Here is a 22,731-nt window from a genome sequence, read left to right as displayed (position 1 = left end):
CTTCCTTCATATTTGCCTCTAAAGGTCAGCATGGTGGGATTTGGGTTTAAATCTCCTGTCTCTTTTGTGAAAATACTGCAGTCATTTCTAACATGCCAGTGTTGCGGATGGGGGAGATAGAACTTGGATCATGATTTCAATATTTTTAAAATAGGTCACAAGCCAATAATTAATTGTTTAATTTTTCCCTCGCTACCAACACTCTTTTCCCCCATCCCATACTGTACCAGACAGCCCCCATCATCACACTGCAGTGTGGCTATTCTAGCGCTTCTGAAATCAACAGCCTTAGAATAGACAAGTTGGGAATGATAGTTTTTACACATACAATTTTTTTTCTGTCTTTTTGATTGTGGACTGAAATAAGGAAAACACTAGTAAGACCAGGATTGTTGAGGGGTTATTTCATGTTTTTGAAAGCAAGTTATCTGACATCATTGTACGAAGTGCTTAGACAGCTGCTAGTTCAAGGAGTAGTGGAAGAAGATGCAGACAAACTGAAGCTAAGGCTGTGTACAAATGGAGATTCAGTTGGCAACCAGGAGCTGATTGTTCTGTGGAATACTGACCAGTTATCAAAGGCAAACAACAACTATGTGATTGGATCTCAGGTAGCTGAACAGCTTTGAGCTGTGAATAAGATAGGGCGAAGCTATCAGATTTCCACCAACTCAAGAGCTGTGTCTGTTCTCTGCAATAAAATGACTTTAAACCTGAAGAAAACTGGTTTATTCTTTCTTTAATAGTTTCTATAAGCTATGACTTTTAATAAGTCGGAGACTTTTTATTAGTGTGAGCCAGTCAACCTGTGCCTCTTGTAAACCAGTAAAAGAATCTGGAGAAGGAAAACTGAGAAGCAGCATTCTGATCAGCACAAGAAACATCTCAGCAAATCCCGTGAATTGACACCACTGAACTGCTTTCCAATTTTTCCCTTCTTCCATAACACCTGTACTTGTTTACATGTGCTTGTGTGTAAGAGGGAGGTTATAAGAGAATTAGAGTTTTGACTTGTAAGGTTATGCCAAAGGTTCATAATTATTTACATGTAGCAAGAGTATACTTACTTGTTATGAATAGCTATTCTTGATAAGTACAAAATCCTGGTCTGTGTTTTCCATTAACCTGTCTGAAAATCAAGTAAATTGGGGAACTTTATGATTTTCTAAACTATGTTTAACTTTTGTGATGACTCTGGAAATAGTGGAGTACTATTTTCAGTTTTCAGTGAGGTATAATATTTGGCTCAGTTGGTCACATTTTATTTAAATCATTGGGTGTGCAACGTTTTGGCATATCCTAAAAATGTGATTAAATGCTGTATCAAAGCACATGCTTTCTGTCAAAATTTTGATGAAGATGCTTATTGCCTAAATCTCTGTTCATTGTCAGCTGACTCAGTCAGGCAGAACTGAAGCTGGCCTGAATATTTCTGGGTTAGGAAGAAGCCAGGCCTACTCTACCTCAAACACATTTGTGGATCCCAATCTTCCAAGAGCAACGCAGCTTGACATTTCCTTCCTCTAGGCCTTGTCATCATTTGAAGGCTCCCTAAGGGAGGTTGTCTGTTTATTACCAGAAATTATGAGCAGTCTGTTTGTTCATAAGCTGAAACTAATTTCAATAAAGAATCTTACTACTGGAAGACAGAAAAGACATCCATTCTATCGGTCAGCTGGATACATCAGCAGATTACTCTAAACTAGATTCAGATGGACAGTGACTTAAAATGAGCACAGAAAGGATACTGAATAATGCAGTTAGTTAGCAAACAATTGTAGAGTGGAATGTGGTTGGTGTGAAAACATTAACCTAGGATCAATGAGTTGAATGACCTGTTCTATAGAATCTATGTATATAATCCGATATAAAGTTGTTCCTGGTCCTCACCTCCCTGCTGGAAATGAGGATGTATGATTGCCAGGAGAGGACTGGATCATATTTAGCTGTGGGGTCCTCACAATCAAATGGTCTGTCAAAGCTGACATTTGCAGAGGGTCAATTAAATGAAGAAATAAGTGGTGTGACACAAAGTGGAGAACATGAATGTTTAAATAGACTATTTATTCCATACCTAAGTGAGGGAATAGAAGAAAATCGCTTTCTAAACTCATTTTTCCCAAAGCATTATTCCTTGGGGAAATAATGGTCCATTTGTATTATTGCTCGACGAGAGACCGAGGTAATGTTCTGGGGATCTGGGTTCAAATCCCACCATGGCAGATGACTATGAAACCATTGTCAATTGTCAGGAAAATCCATCTGATTCACTATCTTTGAGGAAGGAAACAGCTGCCCTTACCTAGTTTGACCTACATGTGACTCCAGGCTCATAGCAATGTTGTCTCTTCAGGGATGGGCAATAAATACTCTCCTCCCCAACGATGCCCACATCCCATGGATTAATAAAAAAGCTGATGGCACAGCATATTAACATCATATCATGAAGGGTCATATTAATGGGATGTGCAACCTGTGGAATTCAGGGTGAAACAATTGGTTAGCCAAATGAGTTCTTTTTGATAATTCCATGCATACGAAGATATTTTTTAAAAAGCCTGGAAATTTACACCAATTAAGTCAGGTATTCTCTCCTAAAACTGAGATTAGATAATTAAGGCAGTGTTATTAGGAACAGTATTACCTGTGCTTTGTTCAACCTGGAAATTCTCATTATTGACTCTATTTAAGTGGAAATATATCGCATTTCCATACACTACCTTCCCAAATTGTAACTCTTTTTGGCTAAAATTTAATATATACAAGCTTAATAAATGTAGATTTATTATTAATACTCTTGACTTGTATGATTTAAATGATCCCTAAGCAGGTAAAAGCACTAGTATTCAAACTTGAACCATGATCAAATCATAGAAAAGGACTTTCATTGTATTGTGCTGGTATCAGTACTAACACTTGAATTGAAGTAGACAGCTTTAGTTGAAGTTCCCTATCCATTATCTTTTGATCTTCTATATTTTTACGTCTGTCCAGTTTTCCTTTAAATAATGTAACGGCCTGTACCTCAACACCTCTCTTGAGGTGAAGTATTCTATGTTCTAATAACATCTGTTTGGGACAGAAAAACATTTTCCTCACTTCTTCATTCTTCTAAAATCCTGGAGTGAATTCCTCTATTATTCCCTTTGGCCTTTTTTTTCATGCATGAATTTTATTGAAAATATTCCAGGGATTTAATTTGCTTTCCTCTTTGTCCTGTTCATTAGACGCAAGGGTATTTTTAATATATACAAAAGGTTGAGAATGGAGAAAACATTTAAATGCAGCTGCTGTTAGTGGTAACATTTCCAAGTGCATTGAGTCACTAACGGTATACACCAGAAAGTTTTGATACCCAGTCTATCTCCCAACCAGAATGGTGAAAGGCTAATAGAAGCTGTTAGTATCCCTGGGCTAAGGAACGGAAAATTAACCTGACTTCCTGCTCCTGATGACTACCCAGTGAGCTAAATCACTCATTTGAGAGAATAGGCTCAGGTTTCTATCCTGGCCCCATTAGGTTGAAGAAACTCTTGATTCTCACTGATTAAGAATGACCATTTGGGCATGAAGGAGAAGCCTTGCTTGTGAAGTTATATGCCAGTTAGTTAAAAAAAGGGAGGAAATGCATGAGTACGACACTTGAGTTTTACTGTTGAACAGTGGACCACAGCATTTGGATCAATGTCAATTTCTAACAATGAAAAGAATATTACCAGCAAGTCTCAAGTGTTGGCTTATTTGTTATTTAATAGAAATTATAGAGAATGGCAGAATTTCAATTACCAAAATATGGACTGGGATACAGGTAGATTAGGAGGCATTGAGCAGCAAGTGTTCCTAGATTGTGTTCAGGAGAGCTTTTTACTGCAGTATATTAACAGTACAAGAAACTATGTACTGTTGGACCTGATCCTTGAAAATGAGGTGGTCTATATTGGAGGATATTTATGAGACAGTGATTATTACATAATAAGATTCAGGGTAGTGATGGAGAATGACATGCAATAATCCAGAGTAAGAAAAATCAATTTGCGGAGAGCTAACTTCAGTGAAGGAAGAACAGAGCTGGGCTGGATTGACTGGGGCAAGAGATTGGCAGGAAAAACAGTAACTGAACAATGGGCTACCTTCAATGAACAGTCAAGACATATTCCTTTGAATGGGAAAGAACAAACAAATCCAGAGTTTCCTGGATGACTGACTGTAATGTTTCAGTCTTCCCTCAACTCCTGGGAATGGAGAATTGCACAACTTATGGCCTTGTTTGTGAAAGGTTGTAAGGATAATACCAGCAATTACAGACCAGGCAGTTTAATTTTGGTAGTGGGGAAGCTTCTAGGAACAATTATTTGGGATAAAATTAGTAGTCATGAAAAAGAATAGGTTGATTAGGAAAAGCCATCATGGATTTCTAAAGGAGAAACTAAGTTGCTGGAGATTTTTTTGAAGAGGTAACAGAATAATGCTGTTGATGGGCTATACTTATATTTCCAGAAGGTGTTTGCTACAGTGCTACACAACAGACTTGTGAGGAAAAGTATAGGTCATGGTATAAAAGGGACAGTAGCAAGGTGTATGCAAAATTAGCTGGATAAAAATGCTTTTTTGGGGGCTGGAGGAAGGTTTGAGGTGGAGTTCCTCATGGATGGGCATCTGGACCCTTGCTTTTCATGATATATATAAATGATCTGGATGTTGGTGTGCAAGGGACAATATCAAAGTTTGCAAATGACATAAAACTTGCAGAAACCAAGCTGTGAATAGGACAGTATGAACTCCAAAAGGACATCGATAAATAGGTGGGGAGATAGATGGCAGACAAAGTTTGGTGCAGAGAAGTGTGAGGTGATGAACTCTGGTAGGCAATATAAAATAGTGGTACAATTCTAAAGTGCAGGAGCAGCGGGACCTGTATATATGTGCACTGATGATGGCAGGACAGATGGAGAGAGCAGTTAATAAAGCATTCTTGGATTTATTAATCTGGGCATAGTATACAAGAGCAAGGAGTTGATAGTGAACTTGTAGAAGTCACTTCTTAGACTTCAGTTGAAGAATTGTGTACAGTTGTAGGTGCCACATTGCAGGAAGTATGTGAATAAATTGGAGAGAGTATAGAAGCAATTCATAAGAATGATTCCAAGAAAGAGAAACTTCAGTCATGAGGATAGATTTAAGAAGTTGGGACTGCTCTTCTTCGAGAGAAGAAGGCTGAGAAGAGATTTGATGGTGGTTTTCAAAATCACGAGTGATCTGGATAGAGCGGTTAAGGAGAAGATGTTTCCGTTTGTAAAAAGAACAGGAATGAGAGAGCATAGATGTAAACTTATGTGAAAGAGAAGCAAGAGTGATGGTAACAAAACCTTTTTCAAATAAGTAATAATTAGGGTATGGAATGCACTGCCTAGAAATGCACTGGAGGCAGTTTCAGTTGAGGCAGTCAAGAAGGCATTCAATGTTTGTTTGGTTAGAAATAGTGTGCAAGGGAAAAAGCAGGTGATTGGTGCTAGATAACGATGGACATATGAAGAGCCGGTGTAGGCTCAGTGGGCCAAATGACCACCTGCACCGTACAATTTTGTGATTCTGTGATTATACCTCCTTTCTAGTCCAAAGCTGATAATTAGTCCTCAAACCAAGTAATACATTCCTCTCAAGTTGCAATTGCATTTCCTCATGAGGGAGAGAGGTATAAAGAAATGCCTATTCAAAGAAGGGATAGGTGTAGAGAGACTGTGCGTGCGTTCCTGTGAGGAACAGAGGTGTAAAGTTATTGTATGTTCTTGTGAGAGACCGAAGTGTTAGAGATATCGTGTAAGTACTTGTCAGAGTTGAAGGTTGTAATGAACTTTACAGTCTTGTGAGGGACATAAGTATAGAGGAAATTTGTCGATGTGTATAGGTACTGAATCTCCTTGTGAGGGACAGAGTTCCAGAGGGACTGTATGGCCATGTGAGGGGTGTAAATGTAGAGGAACTTTGCAGAAGTGTGCAGGTACTGAATGACCTTGTGAGGGACATTTCCAGAGGGACTGAATGGCCTTGAGGGACAGAATTCTAAAGGCACTGAATGTCCTATAAGTTACAGAGGGATTGTGTATCCTTGTGAGGGACAGAGATGTAAATGTACTATATTCTGATGAGTGACAAAATGGAGAGGGGCTGTCCATAGAATCAATAGTATGGGTTAGGGCCAGAAACCTAGCAAGTACAGCCCTTTTTTGGTGGTAATTAATTTACTTGGATTAAGGATTGATTAATGGATACAAAACAGTCAGTAGGAATAAGCAAATCTTCAGCTGGCAGGTTATAACTGGTAGGTACCATGTGGGCCAATGCTTTGAGCACAAGCATTAACAATCTATATCAATTATTTTCATGAGGGAACAGAGTGTAATGTTTCAGGATTTGTTAATAATTCAAAGCTAAGTGGGAAAGTAAACCTTATGGAGAACAGAAAGAGATTGCGAAGGAATTTGAACATGTGAAGTGAGTTATGAAAAGCTGGGAGATGGACTGTAATTTGGGTAAATGGGAGATTATCTACTTTTATTGGAACAATAGTAAAACCACAATATTTCTAAAAGATGAGAGACTAAAAATTGTTGGTATTGGACCCAAAGAAAATTATCCTGTGGGTATGACATGCAGTTAGGAAGGCAAATGTTATGTTTGCCTTTATTGCAAGAAAGTTGGAGTACAACAATTATAAGACTTACTGCAATTACATAGTTAAAAATCACACAACACCAGGTTATAGTCCAACAGGTTTAATTGGAAGCACACTAGCTTTCGGAGCGATGCTCCTTCATCAGGTGATTGTGCAATTACATAGGCTTTGTTCAGACAATACCTGGTAAACTGCAAGTTTGGTTTACTTTCCTAAGGAAGAATATACTTACTTTGGAGGGGTTGCAACAAAGATACACTAGATTGATGCCTTGGACAAGGGAAGATTGAATAGAATAGATCTATATTCTCTGTATAAGCATAAAACATGATCTCATTAAAATGTATAAAATTCTCACAAAGATTTGACAGTATATACTGACAGGTTGTTTCCTTGAGCTGGGGAGTCCAGAAATTAGATATATAGTGTCAGAACTGGGGAATAAGCATTTTGGACAGAAGTGAGGAGACATTTCTTCACTCAGGCTTGTGAATCTTCCGAATTATCCACCCCAGATGGCAGGGGTACTCAACCGTTAGGTTTATATAAAACTGAAACTGAATGATTTATGGGCACAAAGGGAAGAAATTTGGGGATTAGTGAAGAAAGTAAATTTGAGGTTGAGAATCAGCTATGATCTGAGTGAACAAAGGAGCAGACTTCATGTGCTGTATGGTGTCCTACTGCTTCTATGTCTTAGATTGTTTTGTAAGAGTACTTGTCATCTGTCAGCTTTTGGTTAAGATTCTAAGCAGAGATTTTACAATGATTGCTCCAAATGTTTGGAACATGGAGAATTTGTTGGCTGCTTGTATTCTGCCGTTTTTTCCCAGAGGAGACCTTGCTCTCCACACCTGCTCAGTCAGTTATGGCTGTTTACTACACTGAACAGGTGGGGATTCTTAGAGTTCCTTTCACCTATGAAATTTTAGGGAAATAAGTTGATAGGAATGTGCTCCCCATGCATTCCAATGTCTTTGAAGAAAAACACTCCTTGTATTTGCCTGGACCCTTTCTCCGGAATACCTCCAGGAATCAAACATGTTACTTACAGGTCAACTGTAATGACTGTACACAAACATCCTACATGGGTTAAAAGATGCACAAACAGCTGCTGACTGCATACCATTTATTACCAAAGTTTATTTGGAAACCATCAAAATTTTTGTTGTGCAAAGTAGCATAATATGTTCCAGTGCTACTCTTTCATCTCTGGCCATCAGATCCAATGCATGCCAACCAGCGATCCAAGGTAGAGTGATGCATGACAAATGAGGTGCATTCATTTTTTGTAAGCAGCCTATTGAAAGATTAAAAAAGAGAGTATAAGATTGAAGAGGCTATTTTGATCCAGTGACTTTGTGTCTATCCTGGAGTCTCAGCATTACAGATAGTGCATGCTGTGAGGACAGTCATGTTACCTTTTAGCTTAGATTAAATTACTTACAGTGGAAACAGGCCCTTTGGCCCAACAAGTCCACACCGACCCGCCGAAGCGCAACCCACCCAGACCCATTCCCCTACATTTACCCCTTCACCTAACATGACGGGCAATTTAGCATGGCCAATTCACCTAACCTGCACATTTTTGGATTGTGGGAGGAAACCGGAGCACCCGGAGGAAACCCACGCAGACACGGGGAGAATGTGCAAACTCTACACAGTCAGTTGCCTGAGGCGGGAATTGAACCTGGGTCTTTGGCGCTGTGAGGCAGCAGTGCTAACCACTGTGCCACCGTGCCGCCCATAGGTATACCTATGTGTACTTAAAGAATCACTTCAGAAAAGTTGGCACTAATCTAACAATCTGGCATTGAAATGCTCCACAATTGAATAATCCCCGCCAAAACTGTCTGCCTAGGTTCTCACGTGAAGAATGGCCAGCTTAAACCAGATGATAGAGAAGGCTGATGGTCTATGTTAAGATGAGCCAATACCCTTGAGAAGAGTTTGGGTGATAGTTTGATCTGTTGAATGCCTACTCTGCTTATTTGCAATTGGGAGGAATTTTCACAGATCTTCTGATTGCTCTTTATGCTTGCTACAATTTATAAGTTTGTGTATAGCAGCTGAATTTTGTATTCACCAAGGTGAGGACCTGGAATTGCTTTGCATTGCATCAGTGCCAACAACAAAAGCTCCCAGACTATACATAGCGCTGCCAGGTGCAGTGGCATGCTCCCTTTACCCTGCTGCAACAATGTGGATATATGGTACCATAGGGGATGTATAGTTTTATAATGGCCATATGTTCTATAATGGGGGAGCTTTGGTATTATAGTGGGTGGGGGGGGGGGGGGGGGCATATGATTCTTTGGAGGATATGCTTCTGTAATGGGTTTGTAGTGCAAAATATTATTTTGTGCTAACATTGTGGCTGGGTCACAATAATGTGGCGAATATTGTTTTATTGTGGGGATATAGGGGGGGATGTGGTTCTGTGGGGCACGTTTGTATGGAGGATATCATTCATTAGAGGTGATAAGGTCCTGCGGAAAATTTGCTTCCGTGTAAAGTATTGGTTTTGGTAAAGAGAGAGGGTGGTTTCTAACCGACTTCACAACAGTGGTTGAAATGTTTTCCTTTCATTTCAGGGACAGTGGAGAAATGACCTGTTTAATGGACAAGGCTCCATGATTCATTGTAGTGGAGTCATTTATGATGGAATATGGATCAATGGCCGTCCCGCCGGTGCGTACCCTTCAGACTGCAATACCAATTGCACTTGTCACACTGATAACACAGTCATTGATTAACAATTATGTAGTTCGTGTTGTTTTAGTGATGTAGGGTACTAAGAGGTTATGATCTGATGAAAATTTAGAGGGCATACAATTATGTGTTTTTAATGGATATTTGAATAGTCACTGCTTGTCATCAAGTGGTCCTGTTTCCTTTATTTTATACTTTAGCACAAAAGCTATTTTGTAAGCATCCCAAACATTTGATATTTTGTTGGAAAGATTTTTTTTATTAGGTATATTTCCTCTTGATAGCCATTGTCTTTACTATGTTTGTCAAGAGCATGGATAATACTGTTCAGACTACTGGGCAGCACAGTGGCTCAGTGATTAACGCTGCTGCCTCACAGTGCCAGGGACACAGGTTCAATTCCAGTCACTGGTGACTGTCTGTGTGGAGTTTGCACATTCTCTTCATGTCTGCTTGGGTTTCCTCTGGGTACTCTGGTTTCCTCCCACAGTCCAAAGATTTGCAGGTTAGATTGATTGACCATGCTAAATTGCGCACAGTGTCCAGGGATATGCAGGGTTATAGGGGTAGGGTTGGAGGAGGGGGGTGGGGGTGGTGGTGTTGGGTTGGTGTGGAGTCAATGGGCAGAAAGGCTTGCTTCCATGCTGTAAAGCTTCTATGATTCTACGATTATTGACCATATTTGGCTTGACAAGGCATTTCAAAGAGTGAACCACGTGATGCAGGACAGGAACTATAGTATGGGGTGACAGATCCATTCTCTGATATTAGGAACAAAATACCCAGATTTATTGAATTGAAGATTTGAATTCATGACTTCTGGTTTGCTAGTCCAGGATCATAATCGGTTTATTACTGTCCTGGGCCAGCGGATGTGCACAAGGAAGCTATCATCAGTATCTAAATTGATTCACAGTGATGGTATTGGGTCTGAAGATAGTTAGTTTGCAGCTATGACATGCGGTCCATGAAGGCAAGTGTTATTTTAACGGTTAGTGTGAAAAGGTTGGACCTTAACAGTTATCAGACCTCCTGCAATTACATCGACTTCGTTCAGACAATACCTGGAAAACTGCAAGTTTGGTTTACTTTCCTAAGGAAGAGCATACTTACCTTGGAGGGTTTGCAACAAAAGATCATGCGATTGATGCCTTAGATGAGGAAAGATTGAATAGAATAGGTCTATACTCTCTCCACTTTATAATATGATCTCATTGAAATGTATAAAATTCTCACAAAGAGTTGACAGTACATACTAACAGTTTGTTTCTTTAGTCTGGGGAGTCTAGAAATTAGGGATATAATCACAGAACAAGGTGTTTATGAACACTGTTGAGGATGACTCTGGTTACATTGTTTGTATCAGGCAGTGTTCCCAAATCCAAAGCCAGCTGGAAGTATCGGTGTGTAGACAATGGGTGAAAAATCAGTCAAAATTGCCTGAGATTCATTTCCTGATGGAATAATTTCCCCAATTCGTACCATTAACTGTTATACATAAATTAAGATTATTATCCAGGTGCCTATTGACATGTACTCCAGTAAAAGTCGCTGCCTTTAAGGGAAATAGGAAAGAATGTGGCACTGAAAAGAATAAAAATGGGGTTGAAACAGTTGGCTGGGAAAGATTTTTATTTGTAATGAATTAAGTCATAAGATGAAGCATTTTTGTGTTGTATTGTTGTAGTTCATCTCTGGTGGTGGTTCTTTATATACCTCCCTTGAGTCTCAGTGACCAGAGCATCTACAGTACTCAAGGTGTGGTCTGTTTGAATATAACTTTGGCTTGTACACTTTTTTTCTCTGACTACAGTTCAGTGTACATTTTGTTTTGTTGAATGCGGCTCTGTAGTAATAGATTATGGTTTTGCACTGAGGACATTAATGCTCCCACATCCTTCAACTCTGTCCTTAGCTCTTTGCTACCCATTTGCCTTCATAACCTTTTCCATTTTAAAGGAGAATTCACAAAGTAAAGTAACATTCCATTCTTCACAGAATTAATTCATTAGTCTAAGGCTGGGGTCCCTGTTACTAGTGTTATTTAACTTATAGTGTATGACTAACAATATTTTTTAAATAATGTAATCTGTCTGCTTTTGGGATAGCTGAAGCCAGTAAGCTGGTGATCCTTGGTGAAGAAATACGGGAGGTGGTGGAGGGCTGTCCTTTCTCTGTTGAAGTTCAGCTCCAAAACAACAAAGGCGAGATAGTGAAAGGTAAGGGTCTTCCATTATCATAATTATAGAGCTCCTAGAAACCAGAGGCAAACATCACTTGAGACTTAATGCTACTCTAGTAGTTTAGCAGACATATGCACTGTCTGACACTAAATAAATCATTCAGGCTTGAAAGCTCTTCTTGACATTGTCATGTGGACAATGTACACAGTTCGTTAATTCCAGTTGAGTAACAGCAGCACTGTTGCATTTGGCCCAGTGGGAAAGGGCATATGTTTGAATGTTGGGCAAGAACCAGCAAAAGGCTTGAGTCTGATGCATCTTCTCCATGTCATCCCACCAAATCAATACAGCTGTGGCATCACCATCCCCCACCCACCCCGCTTCCCAGTTTTATTGACTGGAAGCACTAATTACCTGAGTTTGCATATGAAGAATTACCACTTGGGTGAGAAATAAAACTCTGGCAAATTGAGCACCTTGATGATAGAGGACATGATATAACTCTGGCTAGACATGACTTGGAATAAGGTGCAATGTTGTCTAGCGAAAACAAAATCTCTCAGCACAAATTAACAATATCACCCCCCCCCCCCTCCCCCAAACAGGTATTAATATTTGGTTTAGTACCAATGATGCAATGTGTTTCCACAGCCTTGTTCAGCCTTTAATAACATGCAGAAAAATATTTAAAACACCACAGGAATATTTTTCTGGAAATTTTAGAACTAGTCACATTTTTTCATTATCCTGGAATGTACATCAGTAGATGTCATACACGACAGCCTGCAGCAGATGACCCAATTTCACATCTTTTAAATGTGCAAAGGGTACCTGAAAGAGCAACACTCCAATTTAATTTATTTCATAGACAGCAAATGCTTGCTAATGGCTAGGACCTGTCAGTTGCAATGCTGGTTTCCCGCTAGCAAAACTGATCCAAAGCAAACCCTAGCTGACAAGCTGGCTGGCTGGCAACAAAAAGGCTAACTTTTGGAAGGAACAAACTGTCAAGCAATGGAAATATTTCCTACAAATGCTCACAAATTTGAAAGCACTGTAAGGACTTGATGCCAATCTGACTTTGTATTATTTTGCCCAGTAGCTGATTTGCAATATGCAGAGTGGTGTTCAATTTGTGAATACACGGAGATTGATCATGCCCATTTTCTATTAACTGTTAAACTGGGCCGACTAATACCCTGACTCTCACACTAATTCAGAGTAAATAGACATGGTTTCTTCCACAGTTGGCACACTATCTGGCATGAAACTGAGCAATACAAACCCAAACATATGATCTAGACTGAGAGCCGGCAACTCAAGTTGGAAAGCATGTGTGTTTGAGTATCAGATGAGGATAAGATCCAGTCCAGATATGATGTTCCCCCCATGCTAGAATGGTGTCAGCAATTAATGTTAAGAGTCTAACTAGGAAAGTAGTTGCCTGGGTAAGATAGTATATGTCAGAAAGGAAAGGGAAGAAAATTGAATGAGCAAATAAGATTTTTTTTGCATTTGGCAGTTTGAACCAATGAAACTGGTAAGACACAAGAATTATATCAATGCACTGACTCAAAGCCAACAATTTAGAGCTGACGAATTTGGTCTGCAGTTGCCATTTTGTGAGGTCCAAGAAACAGAAAGCCAAAATAGAAGAATAAAATAATAAGCAGACTCAGTGCTTGGAGAAAGAGAAGCTCATTAAAGGAACAAGAAAGATTCAGGAAAGTGTGACAGTAAAACAAAGAATAATTTGGTGATTAAAAGAAAGATAAAAACAGAAAGAAGTCCAAAAGAGGAAAATAAAAGGAAATGCAAAATACAAAATATTGGAAGAACATGAAGACAGGGAGTGTAATTTGAAGAAAAGATTTTTAAAATTGCAAAAGGAGCATATGCAGGACTGTCAGAGACAGGCTGCTATAAATTGGTGCATGTTCAGTTTTGTCATAGAAATGAGACAATAAATGATGCCTGCAGAAACAGCCTTTACTTTAGACTGGCATTTGTCCAACTTTATAGAGTTAGAGCTTGCAAGTGGTGCCTGTAGAGACAGATCTCTCCGTGGGCTTACAGAGAGTAGGATCCATAGAAATGAGCTCACCATGGAATTCTGCTTGTCCAATCTGAAATAATAGAAACTGTTGCTTCTCACTACTCTCATTATTTTATCCAGTGTGGACCTATGCCACACAGATTAGGGCAAACACATTTGTGCTAGGGAGTGGTGCCTCCAAAGATATTTCCCACATGCTGAACTCGGTTAAGCTATTTAGGATGGGATGATGAGAAGCTTTCCCTGAGGCATGGAGAAAAGGAGGAAGTGGTTCATGTGCTGTTTCCACTATTGACTTGATTGGCTACAGCAGGCAAAGCTGTACTTTTTTTAAACAAAAGGAATGTATGATACTCTTTATTTGGCTTTAGTTTTAAGTTTAAATTGTTCCCATTCCTTTAAATTTAACTTGCTTACAGTTTTCATCTTCTAATACCAGTGTCTTGTCTGGACCCATCATCGGCCTGCACTATGTAATGAATAATTATGCAAATAAGTGCACTTTGGAGAATTGAGCGTTATTAGCTTTTGACCTCTCAGATGGGATTTACACCAGTTCTAAATCATTTAGAAATGCCATCACCCTGAAGATGAAAATTGGCCCCAGTAGTCAGGGCAGCAGTGGTAACAGTTAATTGGCATCAGTGTCCCCAAGACAACAGAAAGGAGAGGATAAAGTAATCAACCAAGGCTTGTCATACCTGATTGCTGTCAAATGCTGGAAACTGTGTTGTGTGGGCATTCAGTGAGAACAAAATTCAGTTTATCTGTGTTCAGCTAGTCTGTGGTGACTCACTATTGAGACCCACTTAAAGGGGTGGCCATGAGGGTTAGATACCAGATGTTGGCAATGAGGCAATAGTCCATTCAGACTCAGCAACGTCAGGAGGAGAGGAGAAAATTAGGGGTGAATAATCGAATTTAACAAATCCTTGTTTGATTTTTCTCTATGCCTAAGCTATAACATGGCCTGCCTCCAGGTGCTGGGCATCATTCCAGCATCAATGATATGTGCTAACAGCTTTGAATCAGGTTGGGTAGCTTGGGCAGAATGTTTTTGTAGCATTCAGTTAGATAACCAGGAGAGTTACTCAATAGTGCAGTAAAATCTCCCTCCAGTGATCTTCTATTGCCAAAATGTTTGGAAGTGGTCGAGCTGTATTCCCCTCACAGCTATCTTTGGGAAGAAGCGAGGCAGCCAGATTCTCTCATGTTTCCTTTTGGCAGGCACAACTCTCTGATGTTATAGCATTCACTGTGGAAGTTATAAAATGCCTGGTTAATCTGCTTGCGGTCAGGTGACCGACCCATCTGTTGCCCATATAATAGCAGTCATAACTCGAGACTATTGTTGTGACAACAGATACCTGGAAACACTCGACTGATGGCTTCAAACTGAAAAATCCACTAGAATCTTGCTAGTGCACAGATGTTATATCCCAGCTGCACAAAAGAATTTATTGCTTTCTTGTTGCTATGCCAACAAAAATATATGCAAAAAATAGTGGATTTCTTTTTGTTGTCAGGTTAATAGATGTATCACCCTTGTATTTTCAATTCTTTTCAGCTGTATTAACTGATATCAGCTAAGGGCAGTGGAAGGGTTTGCTGCAACTGGTCTCAGCAATCTTGGTCTAGGGAGGTAAAACACAGTCAAAATTCCAACTCTAAGCCCCTGCTGGGAAGTACATGTGTGTTTGCATGTTGGGTTGAGGGCAGGATTAGACTCAGCTGTGATGCCACCCCATAACTCAGCAGTCCACTGACAAACTGTGATGAAAATTTGAACATATGGAGCAGACTGTACAACCTTTCAAGAATTTTCCACAATTCAGTATTATCATAGTGAGTATCTATTTAGCTCCATTCTTAGCATCCATAAATTTATCAATCCCTTTCATGAATATACTCAATAATGGAGCATTCTTAGATCTCTGGAGAAGAGAATTTCAAGGATTCACAACACTGTGAATGAAGAAATTTCTCCTCATCTTATTGATCAAGTCCTAATTCTGAGATGATCACTCATAGCTCTAGACTCCCCAGCCAGAGGAAACATGCTCCAAGCATTTATCCATTTTAGCTCATAGAGAATGTTATATTTCAATTAAATTACTTCCCATTTTTCTAAACTCCAGGGGAATATTGGTCTTGTCCATTGAATCTCATAAGAGAATTCCATAATCACAGGAATCACTCTAACAATGGCATCCCAACAAGAATTAGAATTGTGAAGGGAGGAAGAAAATTGAATTAAAAATTAAAGAAATCACTTTTATCAGAGAAGAGAATTTCAAGGATTCACAACACTGTGAATGAAGAAATTTCTCCTCATCTTATTGATCATCTTAGTGTTTAACTGCTGAGAAAGGATACATTAAGAATGAGATTAAGATGGAACAAGTAAAACAACAGGCCATTTTGCCATGGTGAGGAGTTTTTAAACAAAATGTGAGATTGACAAAGTATCATTTGTTTTTGTTTCTCTAAATTCAAAAATTGGGAAAAAAGTGCCTTATTGTTCATGTGATCTCTCTTGGAAAGCAGACGCTGCCTTTCTAAGTTTTAAATGGCCATGCAATACTCTCTGAGACCATAATGTAGTTCAGATGTAAACCAGAAGTGTCCAAAACCTTTGTCTTTGTGGGCCACTTAGTGCACAGCATTGAGCCTTATGGGCAATGTATCAGGTTTAAAGCCATGTTCCCCATTAATTCTCATTATATTTCAAGCTGCTGATACAAACAGAACCTGGTTTTCTCATTGAAACTTTATCTGGCAATGAGAGAACAGTCCTATTTAAACAGCCAAAAATTATATGAACACTTAAAGTCAAGTTGCCAGGGCAATACAAGTCATAAACTGTGAGCCGAGGCCTCTCTGGTTAGTCATTAGCTCATATATAGAAGAGGGACTGAAGGGGAAGACAGTACTTTTAATGATGATGTGCTTCTGTTTCCTTTTAGCTGAAAGTGGGCGAGTGTTGCAGATCTTGGCAGGAGTAAAACATGTTAAGCTCTCCCCAAATGTCAGTGATACCTTCCTGGAGCAGGAGGATCTAGAAGAATCACTTTTTGAAACACCATTGTAAGTGTTCTAGATGAAGGTATAATATAAATGCTGATAAAATGTACCTAATTTCCCCTTCTGGTTTGATTTTGGAGTACAGTTCAGGTTGCTATTCATCATATGTGAACTTGAATAGTAAATGTGGCATGTTGTTCACCTGTTAATGCCTCCCTCTTAAGCTTTATTGAAAGTATGCACATATGAGCACATACATATATACATGTGCATTAGATCAGTACTTCTCAAACATTTTTCCAGTGTGATCCCATTTTAATGTTTAAAAATTGTAACAGTCCCAGAGTACTGTGTGAGTTATGGGAGATGTTAGGAGAGAATTGTTAAGCAGGAGCTGGGGACAGCTGTTGGACAGGACTGGGTGATGTTGTGAGGCAATGAGAGTTGTTGAGCAGGGATAAATTATTCTTTCCATAATCATTCTGAAGATTCTGGTAAGCTTAGAATTGTCCACACATATATAGTAACCTCACCTCCAGTCCCACCAGAATCTACACATGACATTCACCATTGCTGCGTTAGAGTTTTTGACACACAGTTTGTGAATCCTGCACCAGATAGTGGTCAGCAGCCTTGGCTGATTCCTTTCCTCCATTTGTCCAGGGTTTCTGAGGCAGGGTTTCTTAGTTAATGCAGCACATACCAAGACTCTGAAACTGTGTGTCAAAAACTCTAACGCAGCAATGGTGAATGTCATGTGTAGATTCTGGTGGGACTGGAGGTGAGGTTACTATATATGTGTGGACAATTCTAAGCTTACCTTGAAAAGGTGGTGTGAGCTACCTACTCAATTGCTGTAGTCCATGTGCTGTAGGTAGATCCGCAATGCCATTAAGGAATGGTGATACTATTTTCAGGTGGTGGTGTTCATGTGTATCTGCTGCCCTCCTTGATGGTAAAAAGCTAAAGTTGCCATGGTCCTAGTGGACCATAGGGCTGCTCTCACAGTAGAGAGAAATGACTGGTGGTGGTTTAATCTGAGAGTACCATGCCTCAGGCAAGGGGAGAGGTTGAAAAACAGTCCTTCATGGCAACCTCAGCTAGTCCGGGAGTTGAATCCAAGCTGATCCTGCTTAACATTTGTTGAGCTTCCACTGCTGTACTCGGACCTCAGGTGTAAGCTGTTTGTATTCTACTGAAGGCTGGGACACCTGTCCTACATCACAAATTGATTTACATATATGCTGGTGAAGTTGGCCACCACCTCTGAGCTGCAACGAATAAGCTCCCAGCTCTGTTCAGAATCCTGTGCAAAATTGGTGCCGGACTTTGCTATGCTCCTTTGCATGGAATCCAGACTTTCTGGCAGGTCTACCAGTGCACAAAGCATTTCATTGTGCATAGCTGTGAATCTGCCCTATTGATGCCCTCATCTGAATCCTGTCCACCAGAACTTGTGTGACCTCATCCTTTAGCATGCTGAAACTTACGGAATTCTGAAAAGCCCCGATAGGGTGATTGCTGAGACGGTTGTTTCTACGGGTGAGAGAATCGAAAACACAGGGACATGATCTCACTGTAAAGGGCTAATCACTTAGGACTGAGTTAGGGAGAAATTTCTTCTCTCAAAGACTTGTGAATCTTTGGAATTCTGTGCCCCAGTGCATTGTGGATGCCCCATCATTCTGTACACGTAACTGCTGTGGATTTTTGGTGTCTCAAGGAATCAAGGGACATGGGATCAGTCAGGAAAGTGGAGTTGAATCAGCTTCGATTATTTTAAATGGTGGAACAGTCTCAACAGGCACGTAATCTATTCCTCCTCTTTTTTTTCTCATGTTCTCATATCTCTGCTGTTCCTGTCCTTGCCCTGACCAAAGGTTCCTTGTGCCAAGAGTCTTACCACTTGCAGATCCAATCTCTATGCTAAATGTCAAATTGCACCCAGTGTGAATAACTGAACTGGTAACTTGCTTGTAGTGTTGAATGACAATACATTTTTGTCAAAATTGCCTTTTTTTCTGTTGCTCCACTGTCTGGTCAGGTTGCACTTCTGATATTTGAAAGGGGAAAGGCATAATGGTAAGGATATAGTGAGGAAAAGAAGCAAAATAATAGATGCTCACATCATCTACAGCTTGTAAATGAGAAGAGATTATGGGATGAGGAGGAAGAGGGACGTAGGAAGAGGAATTAGGGAATTCCTTAACCATCCCATCAAAGGCCAGTACTGTTGTCTCCAAGGGAGTTAAAAGATGCAGGTGTGGATGTCCCCCTTTGAATTAGCTGTTGTTGCTCCAATTGCATCATTTTGAACTTCCTGGTGATGTGTGAGAGAGAGAAGTGTGTCAGTGAGTGTTGTGAAATCTGTTTGATTAGTTTGGCTGACATGTTTGAATAGCGGACTGCGTGCAGCCTTGGAGATATGGCTGTGAGGCTTCCGGCCACGTAAGTGTATAATGGTAAGATGGAGCACATGAATGTCAGGAAGGAGTTCTGATTGAAAGCGATTGTTAAGTATATAAGTAATGGGTGTGTGGAGACTGAGTTGCATTTAAGACTGGTGGTGAGTATACTCGGTTAGGACATATTAACGTTTTGCGCACCACATTCAGGTTCTCGATTCATACAGATGGAAACATACCCTTCATCCCAATTAGTTTATGCCAACCAGATTTCCTACACTGGACTACTTCCATTTGCCTGTGTTTCGCCCATATCCCTCTAAGCATTTTCTATCCATTGACATATCCAAATGTCTTTTAAATGTAATCATTCTACCTGCCTCTACCACTTCCTCTGGCAGCTTGTTCCATATTTGCACCACACACTGTATGAAAATGATTCCCCTCAGGTCCCTTTTAAATTCTTCCCCTTTCACCTTAAACCTATGCCCTTTAGTTTTAGACTCCCCTACACTGGGGAAAAGACCTTGGCCTTATCCAATTCGCCTTATCCATGCCCCTCCATGATTTTATAAACCTCTATAAGATCACCCTTTAACCTCCTATGCTCCAGGGGAAAACGTCCCAACCTATCCAGCCTTTCCATATAACTCAAACCCTCCAGCCTCGATAACATCTTTGTAAATCCTTTTTGCATCCTTTCCAGTTTAAGAACCTACTTCTTCTAGCAGGTCAACCAGATTTGTATGCTCTACCCCAAATGTGACCTTACCAATGTCTTATACAACTCCTGTACCCAGTGCTCTGACCGATGAAGGCAAACATGCTAAATGCCTTCACCGCCTTATCTACCTATAAGGACCCTTTCAAGGAATTATGTACCTGCACTCCTCAGCCTCTCTGTTCGGCAACACTCCCCAGGGCCCTACCATTGATTGTATAAGTCCTGTCCTGGTTTTGTCTTTCCAAAATGCAACATCTCGCATTGGGTCTAGACTCCTTGTCCTTGGGGCTAGGTTCATAGCATTGGCCTCTATGATTACCTCTTCCCATTTGAGGGCCTTTTGAACCCTGGCAAATACAGCATATCTCATTAACTTTCTACTTCCACCAAAGTTTCTGGTGCAGCATCAGAAGGCAGCTCGTTACCATATTCTCCAGAGCAATTAGTCAGTAATGTGTCCATTTGGTGAGGTTGAGGGTATTAGTTTTTCCAGTACTAGATGTGATGAAGACATCAAACTCTTATTTTTCTGTTTATGCAGTGGTTACACCGCCATCAATTATCCCTTGATGGCATATGTGCCAGAACCTGACAAGGCAGTTAACAGTGCTGAACCAAGTAGATCTGAAGTTACCACAGTCGGGTCATTGAGTATCAAAGACACCTCTGTGAATGAAACTAAACTGGATTTTCTTCCAATAACTGGAAGCATACATGGCTCATTGCAAGGTAACAGCTGAAATGCACATGATTCATTACATGGTAAGAGCTGAAACATGTGTTGTTTATTCTATTTTCTCAACTGAAATACAAATGGCTCATTGTATGATAAGAGTTAAGAAAACTTGAAAAATAGTTATTGCCAGGCCCAAATCCAGGCTCCATGTTCGGTTCTGCCAAAGACCCTCCATTACCTTCCCCAAATGACATTGTTTATGTATGAATCTAGAGAATGTAGGCAGCTCTTCACTATCACAGCCAAGTCAGTGGACAATTCCACTCACGGTTCACATGGGTTTCTTAGATAGTAACCAGGAGTGGGGACTAAACCAAGATAATGACTCCTGTACCATCCTGACTAAAGTGAAGAATTTTTGAGAATGAAGCTTACATTTTTCCAGCCTTACAGTTCAAGAAAAGTTGCTTTCACCCATAAATCATCAGGAGCTGACAACATTTTCATTATATTAATCAGAATGTGAATAAACAAGCTAGGCATGCAGTCAAATAGTTACAGGTGTTGTTTATTTAACCTCCTCTGATAACTCTTTCATCCTCCACCCCTAAACTTGACCATTCAGCAGTTTGTCTTTTAGCAGCTAATCCCTAAGCTGGGGCTTCCCAAATGAGTATCAGGACTCACTTTGTGGAGTTATAAGCTAGAATTTTGGAGTCACAAGCTCTGAGGCAGCAATGGTTACTGTAGACCATAAGACATAGGAGTGGAAGTAAGGCCATTCGGCCCATCGAGTCCACTCCGCCATTCAATCATGGCTGATGCGCATTTCAGCTCCACTTGATTGAGTTATAATGGCTATGGCCCTTCTCCAACGTGGCCCATCACTCTTACAGCAGCATGAACATCATCCCTCTCATCCCTATCCCCCAAGCCAACACAAGAATTTTCAAACTTCTAAATGGGTTTATAACGGTGAAATGTTTGGGAAGTTCTGGAGTTCCTTCTCTAAATCTCTGCTCCCGTAAAGTACTCCTTAAACCTACCTGTTTGAGCAATTAATACATCAGCCAACCTAATATCTTATGTTTTTGATGTCTCTTTAAATTGAATTTTAGTCCCATTTAGGCAAGGAAGGGAGGCAGGCGAGTGCTAAAAATAGAGCTGGCAAGCCAATTCCTCAACTGGACCATTTCATTTGGCTTCCAGGTTCCCGCAGATAGCAGGAGCCAGTTTAGCTGTTTAGTAGTTTACTCTCTATTGCATCCTGCGGTTGCTTTCAAGCTGGATGTCCTCCAATTGGCTTTCCAGCTTCAAAAGCCTTCCTGCTGTCCTTAATTGCGTGCCTACGCTTTGGCCAATTATTGGCCACTCTGGGACAGTTCACATTGGGTGACTCTTTCCAACACAGTTGGAATGCTTCTGACCACCACCCCCTTTGATCTTGACACCAGGGTTCACAAACCCACAGAGAACTTCCTTACTGTTGCATCCGATAATCCTTCTGTAAAACACTAAGAGACAAGTTATGATTGTTCTTAACCAGTCAACATGGATCTTAAAATCTTGGCATCCTTTCCTCACCACCTGCTATGCAATGTTGGAGGCTAAGAATGGAAATGCAATGCTCAGTTATCACATGGTTAAGAATTCATTAGGTAAATCTTTGTCCATTTTTAACATGTGTTTTAAATGCACCTGCTCAAACATGCCTGCCCATGGACAAACTGATATCTTCAGTGTTCCAATTTGCATCTGTTGTGTCATCCTGAGAGTGTTGGGATGCAGCAGAATGATTTGACAACCCAATTCCTGAACTCCAACTTTCAACTTTGATATTGAACAGTAACAGGATGGAAAGTGCAGCCCATGGCTTTCTGTGAAGTCCCACAATATTTATGTATGTATTTGTGACTTCCATTGCTTCCCTTCCCTTTCATATGTTTGTAGCTAGTGGTTTCAGATTAATTGATTTATTCCCAGATGATCCAATGAGGCTTGATGTTTGTTGATTATGTGGCTTTCAAAAGTTCCATTGAGCTAATTGATCCTGCACCTCAATGGAAAAGAAGACATTCATATTTAACGGTAGTTTATTACTGATTTTGCCTATAATTCTGGATATTGCTTACTGCTTGGTTACATACATACTTCTGAACTAAAACATCCCCACCCACCTCCGTTAATTCTATGATAAAATGGCAGCATTTTATCCATGGTCCTTTACAGCTTTTGAGCCAAATACAACTTTAAAATATTGCCACTGCCCTTAGATTAA

The 22,731-nt window shown here is 40.1% G+C and overlaps 1 protein-coding gene across 4 annotated transcripts in view; it reads left to right on the top strand.

Moving 5' to 3' along the window:
- LOC122540113 (MORN repeat-containing protein 1-like) overlaps positions 1-22,731 on the top strand; it is a 202,549-nt gene that overhangs the window by 33,814 nt on the left and 146,004 nt on the right. For all 4 annotated transcript variants that reach the window (XM_087980384.1, XM_087980385.1, XM_087980386.1 and 1 more), the window contains exons 7-10: positions 9,268-9,364; positions 11,494-11,604; positions 16,591-16,711; positions 20,319-20,506. In XM_087980384.1, the coding sequence (XP_087836510.1) occupies positions 9,268-9,364; positions 11,494-11,604; positions 16,591-16,711; positions 20,319-20,506 (517 nt within the window). The remainder of the gene's footprint in view (positions 1-9,267; positions 9,365-11,493; positions 11,605-16,590; positions 16,712-20,318; positions 20,507-22,731) is intronic.

Source organism: Chiloscyllium plagiosum, unplaced genomic scaffold, assembly GCF_037043375.1.
Source record: "Chiloscyllium plagiosum isolate Xiang-an unplaced genomic scaffold, Cpla_swu_hap1 HiC_scaffold_37, whole genome shotgun sequence".
NCBI classification, from domain to species: domain Eukaryota; kingdom Metazoa; phylum Chordata; class Chondrichthyes; order Orectolobiformes; family Hemiscylliidae; genus Chiloscyllium; species Chiloscyllium plagiosum.
Note: the sequence above shows the minus strand (reverse complement) of the source record. Positions and strands in the feature narration are given on the sequence as shown.